This window comes from Musca autumnalis, unplaced genomic scaffold, assembly GCF_047663935.1.
Source record: "Musca autumnalis isolate F117 unplaced genomic scaffold, ASM4766393v1 scaffold_4, whole genome shotgun sequence".
NCBI lineage: Eukaryota > Metazoa > Arthropoda > Insecta > Diptera > Muscidae > Musca > Musca autumnalis.
Window position 1 is genome coordinate 3,454,850 of NW_027411977.1, and position 19,149 is coordinate 3,473,998.

General features: G+C 36.3%; 1 protein-coding gene across 1 annotated transcript; it reads left to right on the forward strand.

Moving 5' to 3' along the window:
* The first annotated feature begins 9,463 nt into the window (after nt 1–9,463).
* l(3)psg2 (lethal (3) persistent salivary gland 2) lies at nt 9,464–17,833 on the forward strand. The gene is made up of 4 exons (XM_073979858.1): nt 9,464–10,376; nt 10,429–10,963; nt 11,094–15,980; nt 16,040–17,833. Exons 1-4 carry the CDS (start codon nt 9,899–9,901, stop codon nt 17,106–17,108), a joined length of 6,969 nt encoding a protein of 2,322 aa, XP_073835959.1. The 5' UTR covers nt 9,464–9,898; the 3' UTR covers nt 17,109–17,833.
* The last annotated feature ends 1,316 nt before the right edge of the window (nt 17,834–19,149 follow it).

Sequence of the window (19,149 nt, forward strand, 5' to 3'; positions counted from 1 at the left end):
TTGTGGTTGTTGTTCGAGTTGTATTTGTTGTAGTATTAACTTTACCTTATATTTGTTCTACCATGACTACGCGCTTTGTCAAAGCAAAATGAAAAGAAATAAAATAAAATAATTAAAATTTAAACCAGTGAAATAGAAAAACAGTGAAATTTATTTTGTTTGTTATTTTTTTTTAAGCAGCCATGTTTGTTTTTTGACATTGCTGCCAGATCTACTATTTTTCCGTTTCTTTACTTTTGTGCCAATGGTGGGCTTTCATACACGCCAGCGTTAGCTGTGTTCCTTTACTTACCTGAGGTTACCATTTTAACCATTTGTTACCATTTTTAACCTGCAAAGCGTTCCTTAACCCCCAGTGGCAAAACTGGAAGCAATTTTTTTTCACAAAATGGACGAAAAACCGAAGAAAAAATCGAACACTGACAACACTAAATTAAAAACTGTGAAATAAAAGACGAAAATTGTTTTTTTATGTTTTTTTCTGACATTGCTGGCGGATCTACCATTTTTCCGTTCCTTTACTTTTCTGGTAAAAATGTTCATGAGAGAGCAATTTTGAACAATTGTGACACTTTTCTCTTTTACCACTCTTACCATTAAGAAAGTAAAGGAACAAAGCTGTTGATTGTCAACCCTCACGCACTCTTAAGGCCGCGGCACATACGGTCCGTTGAGCGTTGCGTTACAACAACCACATGAAAACTTCAATAAGAAACTTGGCATTACTCACACGTTTTTCATGTGGTTGGTGTTTTTAACGCCTGACGCGACGCAGAACGGACCGTATGTGCCGGGGCCATTAAGGCCTGCGTACATAAGCTGCTTTGCCTGATTGCCTTGCTTTGCTGCTTCAATAAAAAATAAAAGAACAAAGAAGGCCGACCCAATTTCCAACTGATGGCAACCCAGTTCAAAATTTCGTCTTTATTCTATTATTTTTATTACGTCAGAAATGAAGCAGGAAAGCAAGGCAATCAGGCAGAGCGGCTTATGTACGCAGGCCTTTACGCTCTTCGAATCAGTTGCTGCTGAGAGGCCGAAGAATAAACACACCAGGGATGGAAAATTCAGTACAATAGTACTTTTTTCAGTACCATTTCACTATAAAAAGTACCGAAGTACCCCCGCGGGTAATTCAGTACCATTTCAAACCTACTTACTAAATTTGAAATTTTGACAATTTTCCTTTCGTTTCTAAATTTGTCAAGAAAATTCAAAAATAGTAAATTTTTGCAGGTTCTTGAACAGAGCAATAATGTGAGCCAATGTTGACCAAATATTTTTAATTCAAAATGCTACTAAGACTATAACATGAAAGTCTTTCAAATCTCATAGAAAAATTCTTGCTGTTTTGATTATAAAATTCCAGAAACTTTTCTTAAGAAATAAGGATTTAATCTTAAAAATAACTTCACAAACATCATTAAGAAACATTTGATCTCATATTTTATGTTTCTAAAACAACACTGCTAGAACGGCATATTTTAACGACTTCAGTCCTATTTCGGTTTTTGTTGAACACATTTATAGAAATTTATAGAAACTTAATTCATAAAAATAAACGGACAAATCCTTAGTTTAGCGCAGACTGTGTAACAAAGATGTTACTTTTCTCACCAAAGTAATTTTTGTGTTATTACGTTTTTTCTATTTGTTAATTTTTGTTATTTTGTAGTATTCCCTGAAGATGACTGTAGAATACAGTCGAAATATTGGAAAATAAAAATAAAGAAGAAATTAAAACAAACAACTATTATTTTCAATTGACCTTAAGCCGAAATATCTCAACCAACAGGTCAACAATAACAACAACACAAAACAAAACTTATTAATATTAATAAATTTCTTAGGTAATATATGGAATCGTGTGGAATGTTAGTTCAATAATAACTAAAACATCAAAAAATCTTCAAGAAGTATTTTTTTCCAAATTTCTCCTAATGACATCTTGTTCTTTTTGAGCAGGGCTGTCCTAAAAGCTATACATTTACCCATGGTTCAATTATTAGAAGGTTAGGCAGGTTCATGAATTTATAAAAAAACAACTCTGATGCCAGCTTGCTTATAACTAGGCGTTTACACCAGACAGTTTGTCTTCAAATACAACTCTGATTTACTAACACATACATACATTTATCGTTTGTCTTCCAGCTGTCCATAATTTTTTCACAGACAGTAAGGAAGACAAATTTTTGGCATTTTTGTAAAAATAAGTGAGATAATAATTGAAATGTGTTGAAAATAAAAGAACATGAACAAAAACAAAATATGTGAATGGAAAACAAAAAGATGTCGATGATTTTCATTCAAAATTTTACAACTGTTTTTGCAGTTGTCGGGACGCCTACGTCACACAGGCAAGTTTTGGGTTTTTGACAATCAATACATGAACTCAACTGTCCTGTCATGTATAAACGCAGGGTAACTTCAAATGGATAATAAGTCGATGGTCAGACTAGCAAGGTTTCTTGAAACCAATTTCGTTAAAGTTTCTTTTCAAGTTTCGTTAGTGTCCACACACGTTAACGTGAAATTTAAGATTTTTGCATGTCCTCTTTATTTTACCATTCGCGTTTGTTGTGTTTCTCATACCAATAAAAACAAAACAAACATAAATAAACTAAAAACAACACAAAATAATTAATATTAATAATTAAATTAATATTAATAGTTAAATTGTCACTATTTCATTAATTAATTGTTTTTATTAAATCTTTTTATGCTTGTTTTGTTGTTAACGTTTGCTTGAGAAAATAAAAATGAAAGAAAAAATCTTGCAACGAATAACAAGAAGAGGCAACACAACAAACACAGAAAACCATGTACATGGCTTTCACTACTTCATACCCCTCGCCTATAAACTGGACGTCGCCATGTTGAAATCGTGCTAGTCTGACCATCGACTAACAAATCCAACAGGTTTTGTTTATTTGAAATATTGTCAAATATTTAAATTGAAATATTTTATATATGTATGTATGTCCACGTTTTAGTATAGCCCCATATAACGCGAATTTTCGCTTTTAGGAATTTTAAATGTATTAGCCCAATTTGCCCTTGTAATTAGGATTTTGTATTTGCAGGGGTTAAAAACATTTCTACCAAAAATTGTTTATAAAGTCCACGTTATGGCATAGCACCCATATAACGGTACCTGCAGATTTTAGTTCAGAAAACTTGACGGTGGAGGATATAAAACGTTCGGCCCGGCCCAATGGACACTGAGCTCACCGTCGGGCTATCTTGGGAGCTGCCTTTAACACTCATTTACTCTAGTGTGGACCAGGACGAAGCTGTAATACGGTGTGTCACCTTTAGGTGTTGTTGTTACACCCTTCCAAATCCATCCTATTTCCTGTATCTGACATATATTTTTCAAGTGCATCTGCCAGTGCGTAAATTGCACTTCTATAAATAGTCGGAGGAGTCTTCAACCATAGATGGGTTATTTTCAGTTTCTTAATAGTACTATGTTTTGGAGGGATTTTTAAAGTTCTCATGGGTAGACGAGTTAGCTCACTACCTGAAACGGGTGTTAAAGGCAGCTCCCAAGGTAGCACCACGGTGAGCTCAATGTCAATTGGGCCGGGCCGAACGTTTTATATCCTCCACCGTCAAGTTTTCTGAACTAAAGTCTGCAGGTACCGTTATATGGGTGGACTTTATAAACAATTGTTGGTAGAAGTGTTTTTTAACCCCTTCAAATACAAAATCCTAATTACAAGGGCAAATTGCGCTAATACATTTCAAATTCCTAAAAGCGAAAATTCGCGTTATATGGGGCTATACCAAAACGTGGACATACATATATAAAATATTTCAATTTAAATATTTGACAATATTTCAAATAAACAAAGCCTGTTGAATTTGTTATTATCCATTTGAGGTTATAAGCAAACTGGCATCAGAGTTGTTTTTTTATAAATTCATAAACCTGCCCAACCTTCTAATGCTTGGTTTACATTTACGAAATCCACTCGATTTCAACTGTCAAATCCATAGGTTAAACGTCAAATGAAACCCAGATGAGATTTCATTTGACGTTTGAGCTATGGAATTGACAGTTGAAATCGAGTGGATTTCGTAAATGTAAACTTAGCATAAGGCCCATACCTATATACGGACGTATACCCAGGGCGTGTGTGGTGAAAAAAGTAGAACACATGTATTCTTATGAGAACTACCGAAATACGGCGAGCGTATACTATTTATAAGTTGAAAAAGTTTAACTTTGACATAACGTTATTGTTTGTATGTGTGTGTGTTTTGTATTTTAAGAACAAAAGCCCAACAAAACATGAAATACAATTCATTGTGTTTTAAGTGTGATTTGGGACTCAACGTATTTGGGTAATAAGGACGCTCAGAGAGCGTTGTTTTGGTAGGTTGGTGAAATATTTGTGTACGTCCCGTCGTTGTTTAGGTTTAGCAGTAATAGTACGGTTACACTAGAGTTTTTGCCGGGTTAACCCACTTTATGAGGATTTATTTGACGTTTGCGCTATGGAATTGACATTTGAAATCCAAACCCACTGGGTTAATCCGGTTAAGTGTAACTGGGGTATTAAATTCACACACACATTTTCATATTTTGAAAATTTTACACATACTACTACAAATATTGACATAAAAATTTGATAGTGTATGCAAACTTTACATAAAACATATGGGTGACGACGTCGTTATCAAACGATTTATGTATGTTACCTACGCCCAACGTAATAGTAAATTCATATACATATAACCGATTTAAACAAACCCACTAGGTTTCAAATATCAACTCCTTTGCGTATACGTCAAATAAATCATCATTAAGAAGGTTGACGCCGCAAAAGGCTATAATATAAGCATGACCTAAATCGACGACGACGGACGACACAAAACTTCAAAACAAAAGTTGGATGTGATTATAGCTATATTACATTACGTGTATTTCACGTGTATGTTTTGAATTTTTTTGTCCTCGTGTAATTCATTGTGTGTGCGAAAAATGACATTTTACATATGATTTATAATTTTTGCTATTACACCAGTATATGTTTTTTTGTGTGACATAACCTATAAATGTAAAAAAATCCTTTATCGAATCGATTTATTTATGTTTCTTTAAAAAATTATTTCTTTCAGCAAATTTTGCAAATTTCTGCTTTCATCAAAACAAACAAATCAGCTGTTTTCTATTTATTGTACATACAAAAATAGGAAGGGCTCTAAAACAAAAAAGTTACACATGGGTTCCCACATCATTTTGATAGATGACATTTTTTATATGGATCACACTATGTGTACAACATGTAGATGTAAAAAATGCAAAACATACACATGAAATACACGTAATGTAATTTAGCTATTAGGGTTTAAGAATTTTTTTCTGGTTTATACGCAATGGTATCCGCTTCTATGTAAACGTACTGTAAGGAATGCTACAGTACAATGTACCTGTGACCATATTACCGCCGTAAAATCTTAAGGTCGAGTAAGTTATCATTTTGCAGTGAGTTTCAGATCTGGTTAATCATTTCGAGTGTAGGGATAGCTAATTGAAAGCAATAATCGATTTTTCGACTTTTCGATTTTGCCCTAAAACTAAAAATGCGATTTTTTTTGATATGACCATGGTTTAATTAGAAAGGTTAGCTAAAGCTATCTGTCAGTTTAATTTTTTTCTTTCGAATGTTCCTAAAACTTCAAAATTATATACACAATCTGTATATGTGTGTGTGTGCTGTTTGAAAAATATGCCAAACGATTTCAAACAATTGTATGGATGAAATTCTTCAGCTTTGCATTGACACAATCATTTCATCACTTCCTCAATTCGATTATGTGGAGAAACTTTGACAATTCATTCATTTTTCGCGTTTTTTATAAAATGCTCAAAAAATTTATTGTAAACAAACCCACTTGTTGCTTTTGTGTTTAGTAATTTTGACGTTTTAGGAATTCAGGAAAAACTAGGGTTCTATAGTTTGTTTTCACCTAGATCTATCTACCTCTTTACTTACTCCATGTGTCTGGCGATTATAAGTGTGTCTGGTTACTTTTCCAGCAAGAGTTGTCCAGCAACAACTTTCTCAGAGAGTAAGGAGTTTTTATTCTCTTTGGCAAGAAAATTGTAAAAAGTAAACAGACACCTTCCCAGCAAAAACAAGCAAGCAATCAGCTGACTTGCCAAAACAGAACTATTTGTCCGCCAATGAAGGAAGCAAAAATGTTGTGTTTTATTAAAAATAAAAAAATAAAATGACCCAAAAATGTTTTTTTCCACTTTGCAACTTTGTTCTACAAAAAAATAATACAATCAAGGCCTGAAGGCCTGCGTACATAAGCTGCCTTGCCTGATTGCCTTGCTTTCCTGCTTCATTATTGACATAATAAAAATAAAAGAATAAAGAAGGCCGAGGAAATTTTGAACTGGGTTGCCCTTTTCTTTTTTATTCTTTTATCAGAAGTAAGCAAGATAAGCAGGCAAGGCAGCTTATGTACGCAGGCCTTCAGGCAGAGCAGCTTATGTACGCAGGCCTTAAAAGTTCTTGCTAGAAGAAATTTGTCCAGCAAGAATTTGCAAACTCTCAGTGAAAGAACTGTCAAAATGTCTCTCTCAAATCGATCTCTCTTGCCGACTTTTTGTGTTCATGGCCCAATTGGGCCATGTTTGTGTTAACAGACGACTTCCACCAACAATTGGTACAAATTGTTACAAATTTTAGGGTAACCAGACAGACCTTTGGCCTGTTCCCGTACTTTATAAAGTGGTAAAAGTCGTAAAAGTCGTAAACGATTTTCATATAAATTTTGTGTACGGGAACACAAAATGTGTAAACTGTGTAAATGTGTAATGCCTTGTTCAGACTGGCGGTAATTAGCTCTCTATTCGTTGTTCGACCCCAAATTACGATACAATTATTTCATTTCCCATACAAAATTTTGAGAACGAACAACGATTTGTGTACATTCTTCAATTTAAATTACTATCAGAACGACGATAAAATATGTCCCATCTCTAACAAATGAGAGAATTTATCGAAATAAATTAATTATGACAGAAAAAATATAAAATTTAAAATTCATTAAAAACCCAAACATTTTTAGAAAAACTACAAAACATGAATAAAAAGTAAATGTTTTAACGACTAGTATACATTCAAATCATAGCAAATATTCTCTTTTAGTTTATTGCAGTTGCATTTCTTGTCCATCGTTTCCAATTCGCGTACAAATTTAGAAACAAAACTCAAATTCCTGCCAGAAAGTCTGTATACCAAATCGTTAATTTTGAAAATAGAAAAATTAAAAAATGTGCTGAAAACACCAAAATTGTGAGAAAAAATAGAAAAGATGAATGAAAATAATATAATTTAATATTAAATAGATATCAGAAAGAAGGACAACTATTTTTTCAGTTCGTATGAATTAATTTTACTTGTCTTTTGGCTGAAACTTTCTTTAAAATCAGAAAATAAATGGTCTGTTCCACCCACTACTACAATAATCTACTCATTTTTACTATTTTTTTCGATAACATAAAGGAATAAATGTTATCGTAGTAAAAAATAGTAGCTTCTTGCAGGTTCTGAAACAGAGCAAAAAAGTGTGAAAATATGAATGTATGTGTACTATGTCGTATGAACGGGTTAATTCGTATACATAATTGTGAGTAGAGTTGTGCAAATTGAACTATATTGAACTACCTAGTTCACTATCTAGTTCAATGGACACCGGTCGTTTCTTTGAATAAAATGCGTATACTTATTATTTCACGTTAGTTTGTATGATGTTACTCATACGTTTTTGAACTAGGAGAGGTCGTTCAATTGCCCAACTCTAATTATGATAGCGAACAACGTGATTCAAATGCTGGTATGAACATAGCATAAAATATAAGCTTCGTTCCAGTACTTTTTTAATGGTAAAATGTTCAAAAGAGAAAACTGTCAAAAATGAGTTCAACGCACACATTTTTCCAAAATGTACGGGAACGGAAAAATGGCAGAAACGTCAGAAAATCTGGAACAAATGTCAAAGTCGGCATGTCAGCCAATCGGAAGGCGGCAAACATGTTGCACATTTTTGCTCGCTCAAATTTGTCGTGTAAAAAGTTTCTAAAGAGAAAGCTATACCGCGCCATTTTTGTTCAAAGAGAAGTGAACATTTTGCAACTTTTTTGGTGTACGGGAACGCATTTCGAGTAAAAATGTGCAAAATGTGTTAAATGTGTAAAAACATTTTAGTTCTGGAACGAAGCTATAAATGTGTAAAACTCGACTTTCGACTTTTTTAACCGCAGAAAATCGATTATTCGTCGATTTTCGCGTTTTGTTTTGAAACTGTTAAGTAGGGTACACACGATCAGTTTTGAGTGTCACTTTTGCTCAAATAATCGGTTGCTTGCCAGTGTGTCCGCTCACTTTTGTCAGTCATCAGGCAACCACAAAATATTTTGTGGTTGCTGGACTGTTTGATATTTATCGAACTGATCGTAGGTCTGTTCCAGAACTAAAAAGTTTTTACAATTTTTACCACTTTTGCACATTTTGCGTTCCCGTACACAAAATTTATATGAAAATCGTTTACGACTTTTAAAACTTTTACGACTTTTACCACTTTATAAAGTACGGGAACAGAGCATGTGTGTACAGTGTACACCGCTTAAGCTGGGTACACATTGTCAGTTTTGAATGACAGCTTTATTGGTGCTTGCTAGTGTGGCCGTTCATTTTGGTCATTCATCATGCAACCACATAATATTTTGTAGTTGCTGGACGGTTGGACAGTTATCGATAATTGCAAAAAAATCGTCATTCAAAACTGACAATGTGTACTGTACTTTAAAACTGCCTAATCTGTAAAACCGACAAGTCAACAATAGGTGTGTACGATAACCCAATAATTTGTACAAATTCGTACAAATTTTTCCTGAATGCTGTTCGATAACAAAATTATCCAGCAAAAGAGAGCGAGTTTGGAGAGATTTTTGGAGAGTTTCGTGACTGAGAACTGAGGACAAATTTTCCCAGCAAAAATTTGCAAGTCTGATCAGCTGATTTGAAAAGATTTGTTTTGTTTTATTTTTTATTCTTGTTTGGCGAAAACATAAATAAACATTGAAATAGCAAAAAATTAAACATTAAAATCTGAAAAATATAAAACAAAATCATGGAAAACAAGAACTTCAAATTGATGCAAAAACTTTTCTTCTTCTTATTTTTCAAAACAGTTGATTCCTTGCAAGTTTTTACAAATTGTTGTTCGATAACTTTCTGCAATTTTTCTTCCTTGAGAGAGTAAAATTCACTGAGAGAGGTTGCTGGAATTGACTGAGTAATTTTTGCTGGGAAAGTTATCGTACACACCTAATTTCATGGGCAAACTTGAAAATCGATCACAAGATAATCGATTATGCGATTTTTCCTCTAGGCAAAAGTCGATCCGATTTTTAAACTTTTGACTGCAAAAAGTCGATTAATCGATTAATCGAAAGTCGACTTACATATCCCTATTCGTGTGATTACAGCTTTGGAAAGAAAGGCTGAAAAAATTTTGTTGGTAACTAAAACCCCATTTTTAGGGAAATGTTAACAAAATCAGGAAGTAAACGTGAAATACGGTAGGCGCTTTATGCTTGCAATATGCAAATGTTATAAATGCAATGAATTAAAGACGGAAAAAACAAATTTTCTGACGCGTGCTGATTGATTTGTAACAGCACACACATTCGTACAGCATCAAATCGAACTTGCATTCCTCATTTTTTCATGTGTGAGTGCAAAATAAAACCGAAAAACTTTTAATATTGTTGTGAAGATGGATTCTAATCGATGATTAAAGCGCATCGAGAACATAAGTGAAGTAATAGTTTTATTATTACATAAATAATTGTTTCGCGGAGCGTCAAACAATGGAGGAAACAGCGATGGAGGCGGAGGAGGTGGTGCCTATAGCGACAAGGTCGAATGTGGCAAGTAATGTAAAGAATGACATCAAAGTCTCTGAAGAGGGTGTTGCTAAGTTAACGTTTGGATTTTTGGACGATATGCAAGGCGGAGATAGTAGCTTGGAGCCAGGTGAAGTAAAAACACCTCCCCCAGGTTCAAGCCCCGCCTCCACAAAGGATTCAACACCAATGCGCACTACAAAATCCGAACCGCCTGCCAAACAGTTAGCTAGGGAAGCTCTGGCAAAAGCTTTGAAAACTGTGTCACAAATGGAGGCGGAGGCATGTGAGGAAAAGGTGCGTTTGATATTGGAATTAGACGCCAAAAGGCGAAGAGAAGAAAAATTGCAGGTGGAAAAACGTCGTCAACGGGAAGAGGATATAGGAGAGGCCGATAGGAAGACAAAAGATGAACGTAAAGCGGCAAAGAAGCACAAAAAAGGTAAGTTACGTTTCTAAAATAGTTTTTAGAATTCATATATTCTCTTTTACAGCTAAAAAATCTAAGAAAGACTCTAAAGATTGCGAAAGCGATGACAGTAATGAAGAAAAATGTGCCGCGAAGAAGTTAAAACCTTCTGAAAGGGCCGATTCTGATGATAGTGAAGGTTTGTGTTCTTCAGGAGATGAGGAAAATGAAAAATATGTAGAAAAAGTATCGTCAGTTGTTGTAGCTGCTTCCAGTGCAACCACAAATCGATTTACACCACACATGGTTCACCCACCGCATCCAGCTCATCTACCCCCTGAAGCGTTTATGGGTTATCGTGGTATGAATCCTTTCATGCGGGGAGGACGTCTGGAATTTCAACATGGTCGCGGTGGTTTTATTCCCCGTGGTAGAGGTGGTGTACGTGGGGGTCGTATGCCCTTTCCCGGATTTCGACCGCCATTTTTTAATCCTGTTGGTGGGGGTGGAGGAATTTCGGGGTCTTTGGCACGTCATCATGCCCCACATCACAGACAGCATCATACTCCACCTCCCAATAGGGGTCATTCACCAATACAGCCTCCTTCAACAAACTTGTTGTAAGTATATTCTCATTTATATCTTCCCAAAATAGGTTTGTTTGACTGAAGTCAATTTGTGTCGACAACATGTCATTTAAAAATATTACGCTTGAGTTTCTTAGGCATTAATCTATATTCTCTATTTCAGATATACAAAATGCAAGCCTTCAATTTCTTATGCATTTAAATCGTGCAAGGAATCCAAAATTCATGACAAGACGAGAAATGAAAACAAACAAAATAAAGATAACACACAAACCGATGAAGAAAACTGGGATGATGATGATGATAAGCGCCCTGGAACAGATGGTCAGGAAACTGAGAAGCCAAAAACGAACAAAGAAAATAAAAAGAAATCTTCTTCGAAGGACAAAACGAAAAAAAAGAAGAAACATAAAAGAAATTCTCCATCTAGAACATTATCAGTGATTTCGAAATCCTCAAAAAAGAAAAAATCTAAGAAATCTAGTAGACGCAAGATAGAGAAAATACGAAAATCGTACGAAAAGTCTAGAAAATCTTCAGAAGAAACAGAAAACTCTGCCGGTAATCAGCCTGAATCAGGAAGTAAAGACGAATATATACCAAATGAAGAAGAAATTCGTAGTAAAGTGCAGAACATGAAAGTCGAGAAAATAGAAACAGCAACAGAAATTAAAATTGAAGATATCACTTTAAAGGTTAAACCCCTTATAATCAAACAAGAACCAGTAGATGACGAAAAGTCAGCAGTGAGTGAAAAAGATAAAACCTATGACATGTTTGCTGATTCCCCGCCATCTCATTCAATTTCAAAGGACGTAACAAGCGAAGTCGCTTCATGTACTGCAGAGAAAAATACGGATTTAAAACATCAGCCAAATCTAAATATTGAAAATAAAAAATCAGTTGAATTTGATGATGGAATATCTTTGTCTGATCCACAATGTGCTACTGACATTGGCAGTGTAACTCCCCCGTTACCAATCAAAACCCAGGTAAGGATACAAAAATCACCAACATCTTTGCAAGATGCTAGAGAAATACAGAAACGTATCGACAAGATATTGCAACAGGATGACATAAAATTAGAGGCCATTGAAGCAGCCAAAGAGAAATTAATGCTCAAAACTCAAAAATATCAAAGTTCAAAAGAAAAACAAAATCAAAGTTCTTCTGCGACTTTAAAAACGAAGGAGGCTGAAAAGAAGGAGGAAAGCAGCAAACACAGCGTGGGTAAGTTATCAAAAAAAGATGAAGGTGATTCTAAAGATAATTGTGACATATCGAACAAAAGTACGAGGTCTTCAAAACCCAGTGAGAATGAAAAACGTAGAGAGGTTTCGAGACAAAAGTATGACACAACAGACAAGATCAACAAAGATAAGGAAAGGTCAAGTAAAGATAAAAATTACGATCATAAAGATAGCTACTCGAAGCATTCGAGGGAAAAGTCAAGGAACAAGGACGACAACCGTCACGATTCTCGATCAAAATCTTCTCGTAATCCTTTTAAGCGTTCTGCATCTCATGACCGTTTGTCTAACAGTAAATCTGATAGAACACGGTGCTCTCGTTCAAGAGAACGTGAGAACAAACAAAAATATTCTTCTGATCCTAGAAAAGAAGATGGTTCCGGAAAGTTATCGTCCAATCGGCGAAATAGTAATAGCAGTGGCGGGTCAAGTTTATTGAATCGTTCCAAATCAAATGACAGATCAGACAACAAAAACAATACAGTTCGTTCTAAAAGCAAAGAGAAAACACACAAAGAAAAATACCGTTCATCCGACAACAAATCTACATCAAAGCAGTCAAAATCGCCTGGCAGGAAAGTTGAAAAACATGCGGATATTAAATCTGAGGCAAAGGATGTGGCCAAAAAACATAAATCCTCTGTCAAATCGTTGACTCCACCTCCTCCACCAAATGCCAAACCCACAGATTTGTCGGAGGAAAAACAGAAAGCCTCAAGGAAGGTAGAGGAAAAGCCTATACGAATGAGACCTCTCTCATTCTCTCACAACGAATTCCTTTCTCCCACCGAAGAGGCTGGATCCGATATAAATGACGACTCACAGGATTACTCTTCGCCTCCCACAAAGTCTCCCAGCGATAAGGGTAACAGTCCAGATACTGACGACTATATGGATAATTGGGAAAATGAAGAGGATGCTGATTTGGATTTAAATGTGCCTGAGGACAGTTCTACCCCAAAACATATATCGCCGGAATTGATGGAAGAAGAAGACTCATTCGTAACCAAATTTGTTAATCCATCGCCACCGAATGATGTAGGGACAATTGGAAAAGATGTGAAACAGGAAGCACAAGATTCTGTGCATCCTGCAACTCCGCCACTAGAATTGTTAAATCCAGCTGCGATATCAAAATCATCAGCTGCGATTAAGAACGAACCTGACGACTGTTCTGAAACTTCAGCGAGTCAAACAAAACAAAGCCAACTATTTGGTATGCAGGAGCTCTATAATCAATTTATTAAAAGTGTTGAGGCGTCTGGAGTCGATATGAAGACTGTAACTAGTAATGAAAGCAAAATTGACCCAAAAAGTGTGAATGACCAGGATATGACAACATTAAAAACTACCGAAGACCTTCTTTCCACTTCTTCCACATCTACTTCTTCGACTTCATCATCGAGTTCATCAAGTTCTGAGGATAATACATCAACTTCGTCTTCCTCCACATCAAGTGCAACATCATCAGACGATAGTAATGATGGGGAAAACTTTCCAAAATCTCTTGATAATGCTGAAAAAATACCCAAAGCTGACGCTGCGGAAGGTACAGCGATTGCAAATACCACTGAAGCGAATAACACAAATCTAAATACATCAAATGAACTGCAAGATCAGATATCAGAAACAATTGTAAAGAAAGAACCTCGCACTCCTTCTCCCCCGCCAGTACAAAAACCTATGTTAATGTCCCAGACACCGCCAACGCCTGGCCAACAGAATGCAAAAACAGCCAGAACAGAGGTTGCCAAGGATTTTAAGAAACTCAAAAGCTTGGAAACCAATCTTTCTCGTATACAAATGATGCGAGCAAATTATGACTCCAATGATGAAATCAGTGAGGAACTGCATAAAATGGAAATGCTGTTTTTGCAGGAGAAGAAATTAATATTACAAAAATATGCTAAAAGTTCACAAACGGAAAAGGTAAGCACAGCGATTGAAAGTCAAATCTGTACGACAGCAATGACTGCAGATGTTCCAAAGGTCTCCCAAGCTCAACCACTGCCAGAATTGCTACAAACGGAACCTAACAAAATATTTGACTCGAACCGAGAGGCAATTAAATTAACTATTTCACCTATGAAACTGCCATCGAAACCAGCCATATTCCTCTCTTCCTTGGCTGAAGATACGGAGAAAAAAACCGGGGAAGATAAGGAAGAGGTGGACTTTACGGAGAAACTTGTTAAACCAGCTAAAGAGGTGGCCATTGTTAAGCCCATGATGGAGAATAAGGAATCGCAAGAATCACGTTCCAGAGATTCCCAGAGAAACAATCGTTCTCCCGGATATAGCTCCAGTCGTGATAGACCGCGTTCTCCACCGAGCTATAGGGATCGGAGCCGTAGGTCTTCATCTCGATCAAGGTTTAGCCCTCAGAGAAGAGGTGCAGCTAGGGGTCGTTCATTGTCAGCGAGTCCTCCGAGACGGAATATGCGTAATACAACACCTCCAAGAAGAGCACTGCCACCTGGCACAAGATTCCGCCGCCGATCACGTTCAAGGTCACGCAGTCGCAGTCCATTACGTCAATTTGCAAATAGAAGGGGTAAAGACGTAAGCCCGCTAAGGAGCCGCAAGTCAAACTCCCAATTACATTATAAAAAGTTTTCACGGTCAAGAGGTTCGCGTTCAAGATCGCCACAACGACCGAAATCTCCAAGAACGCCACCCCCAAGAAGGAGATCCTATAGTCCAGATCGCTACTCGCCGTTGCCATTCAAACCTCCATCACCTCCAATGCGTCGCAGTCTTTCTCCATTGAATTCTCCTCATTCGGAGCCACGAAGATCACGTTCACCTCATTCACCAAGGAGACCAAGGTCACCACGATCCCCCCGGTCTCCGAGATCTCCTGTTTCACCACCTCATGGTTCACGTTACGATGATCACCGACGTAGACGCGATCTAAGCTTTGAAAGGCACTCTTCAATTTCTCCACATGGACAATATTATGCCAGTCACGATCAAATGTCCAGCGGTGGTGGTGTTACTGCAGCCAATTCGCCATACTACTATAATATGTCACCCAATCGAATTCCCTTGGATGCGCGTATAAATATTGCTTTAAGTGGACCTACCGACACACCACCGGCTGGTTACGACGATTATTCTAACTATGCGCAATATGGTGGCGCTGCTTACATGTCTGTACCACCACAGCCGATGACCGACAACGTCGGTGCACCATCTGCAGGGTACTATCCAAATCCATATGTTTCAATGCTGCCCCCTGCAAATTCTGAAGGCCATCACATGCCTATGGCACCTCAGCAACATATGCAGTCGCATCATTCACCCTTGCCGCATCATTTACAAAACCATCCTGCACCCCACCCAACAGGTTACTCCACAATACCAACCATAAACACGAACAGCATGATACATGCAGGACCACCGCAACACTATTACTATAATGATTTTGCTGCGATTGGGGGACCACCACAGCAGATCAATCCAGTTCTAAAAGAATTACCAAAGGTTAGCACCGTCGCTGTGCAGAAGGGGAATGTTTTAGAAATAGTACCCTCGAATGTTCATACAATGTCCACAAAACCAGATTCGCCGAAGGTTGATGTCTCCGCCAGCACTTCGACGGCAGTTAAAACGCCCGTATCTGATGTGGTGAAAGATGTAGCAACCGTCGTAAATCAAGACACTTCTTCTACAATCTCATGGAAGGATGAGGTTAATAATCGTCTAGTTAAATCAGCGGTTATGCGTCTAAATCGGGAAGGTGAAACATGCATGAGAAGCATATTGAAACCTTCGATTGATTCTGCAAGCAAGACACAGTAAGATCTGCACTGACATATTCACATATGCAAATTTTTCTAATACTCTTTCTTTTTAGGAAAATTGAGAAGAAGAAAGTCTACTTCGAGGATGGTATTTATCCAAGTCGTGACAGTGACGATGAAGATCGTAAATTGGTCGAAGATAGAATTCGACGAAAGGTTTTACGCCTCCGTAAGAGGCGTGGTATTGAAGTTACAGCGGCTCGTGATTTGTTGGGCGATATTAAATTAAAAGAATCACCCAAAATTGATCCAGCATTAGAAAAGCTACCGCCACCTCCTCCGCCATCAATACCGTTACCAGCGCATTTAGAACAACCTACATATTTAAGGCCCCCAACACCGGTACCTCTAGTTTATTTCCACTTTGATTCCATGGTCCACTCAATGTATGTTTCGCAATTGGAAAAAGGTATACCCCCACGTCTGCTCAATCCGAAATGTGTGCCGCCGTCAGCTCCACCGCCATCGTCTCGATCGCCGAATGTAAATTCACCAAATGCCATGTGTAGCACCAGCAAAAAGGACCTAACTACAATGGCGGCATTAAACAGAGTTGGACGTATAGAAGGACATAATGTGCACTCGCCAAAAATGGCTGTGGGCGAGAAGTCGCGCGACAGTCCCAACCATGCATTTTCAGACCGTCATGTATCCAAAAATAGCGGAGGTTTCATTGGGCCACCTGGTTCTCCGCAAATGCATCCGTCACCGCCGATTCGTCACGCTTCTCCGCCGATGGGTTTCATTGGCATGCGTATGAACAATTTTACCCGCCTACCACCTTCCCCTTTAACACGTGGTCCAATGCCCCCATTCGTGCCACCTATGGGTATGCCCATGAATGTTAGGCATCCTCAATTCAATATGCCTCCACCGGGAGTATCACCGGACAACTATTCAGTACCGCCATCGTTTAACACAACACAAAAGCTTCCGCCACCCGGACTTATTAATATGCACCATAGACCCCCAAACCCGGGCTACTTTATGGGGTCACCATCTATGCAACATCCTCCACCACCGTTGCATGTCTCTGATATGGAATCACCAAATTCGCATGCCAGAATGGTAAGCCCGCAAGCCATGATAGCACCCTACAATGTAAAAAAGACTGTAAATTGAATGTATGGACGCAGACAGTGTATCTATCGTTCGATGGTCCATACCACACCTACAACTACTATTTTCATATTAATTTAAGACTAGCCCATAACGAAGACATAGGAATATTATTTTCTATGTATGCAATATTAATTTGGATTAAAAAACAATACTAATAATGAAACAGCTGATCCATATATAACGTTCGTTCACAGAAACACTTTATATTTTACATCAGCAACAACAAAACTCATACAACACATTTTACACATATTCATCGCTTTTAAATCTAAATATATGTATGTAGATGTACATTATGTTTTCACACTACCAGCCAAAAATGTTCCCACACTTCATTATGAATTCATTTAGTTTTTATTTTCCAACATTGGATAACATGTTTTAGTTTAATTCTTTATTTTTGTAAAACAAAAAGAAAAAAAAAAACTCCAAAAACGAGTGTTCACTGAATTTAATTTTTAGTTCGATTTATTTAGAGGTTTGTTTAGTTTTCATTTTTAGTTTGTACTTCAAATATTTTGTTAAATTTTAAAACTGCTATTTCTTACTTATATTATTACGACTAATGTCTAAATCAATAATAGAGTTTTAAATACTTTGAAAAAGTTTTAAGTAGTGTAAAAATCAATAATATTCATAAGAAAAATACAAAACAATATTGTAATGAAATTAAAAATAAAACAAAAAATACAATAAAATGTATTAAATAAAGTACATTATTAGAACGACTTGTGAGTTTCATTGAAATGTGACATTTATGTAAAAATCTAGCTGTCGCTCAGGAAAGTATTTTCCCCTTAGAAAAAATATATAGGGTACAAGTCCCTGGCTGACTTCATAAATGCATAAATGACATCGTCGCGACTTCATAAATGCAGCATGTCTTTCTATTGACATCGTCGCGACTTCATAAATATCGCGTGACACGTCAAATTTGCGCAGTAATTGACAAATTTGTGCAGTTTTATCACTTGGACTGCACAATAATTGACATTTCTTTAGTACTGTTATGCGAACTGATATTTGCGAAGAAAACAAGAAAAATACATAAGAAACAATTAGAAATGGCGGATTTGTGGTAATTATGCAGTATAATACATTTTTTTTTAAATTGTTAAAATTTTTATATGTGATTTTTATATATAATCTAGTGATTTTGGAAGTTCGTTTGAGACATGAGTCAGGGGCCTAATTACGTGATTCGATTCGATCGAGTATTTGTTCGTGAAAAAGATTTCGACACGATAAAAAAGCGGCATGACGAGATTCGATCGAAATCGTTGATCGAATGTTTCGAGAGTAACCGGTAATCGAACTACGAAAACCTATGTGTACTATAGGGAATATTATGAAGGTAGATGTAAAAAAAATGTTTTTATGAAAGCAAGAACCAAAAAAAAAAAAAAAAAAAAAAATTATGAATGAAAAATGTATATATTTGTGGAAGTTGTTGAACTATATATTGAATAATAATTTCGTAATGAAGTTGTGATAAGAAAATTATTAATTCTTGCAAAATCTTTTTGACATTGTTGTAACGGATTGCTAATACATCTACCTTAATGATCCTCTCTCAAAATAAATAAGAGAGAGTTTGGTGGGTGTTTTGCATTAGCCTCTCTGAGAGAATATTTCCTTTGGTAACAACGGGCGATGAAATGTTTAAAATGTACTTCACTTACATATAAAATAAAGGCTATTAAAATTAAATATTTTTTTCTGTTTTGCAGAAATGCTTATTTTTTAACGACTGCAAAACTAATTTTTGGTTAATGATTGCTTGCATTTTGTTTGTTTGTTTATTTATTTGACATTTCGAGTACAATCAGTGTTACAAATAAGAATACAAAGAGTTTAGAAAATACTATTTCCTTTTCTGCTTAAATATTATATTTAGTTAATAACATAATGAGCAATGATTATTCATACTGTAATTTTTATGTAAGGAAAAAAAAATAAAACCTTAATACCCCGTTTATATATAACCGGATTTAACAAACCGACTGGGTTTTAAATGTCAATTCCATTGATTATATTTCAA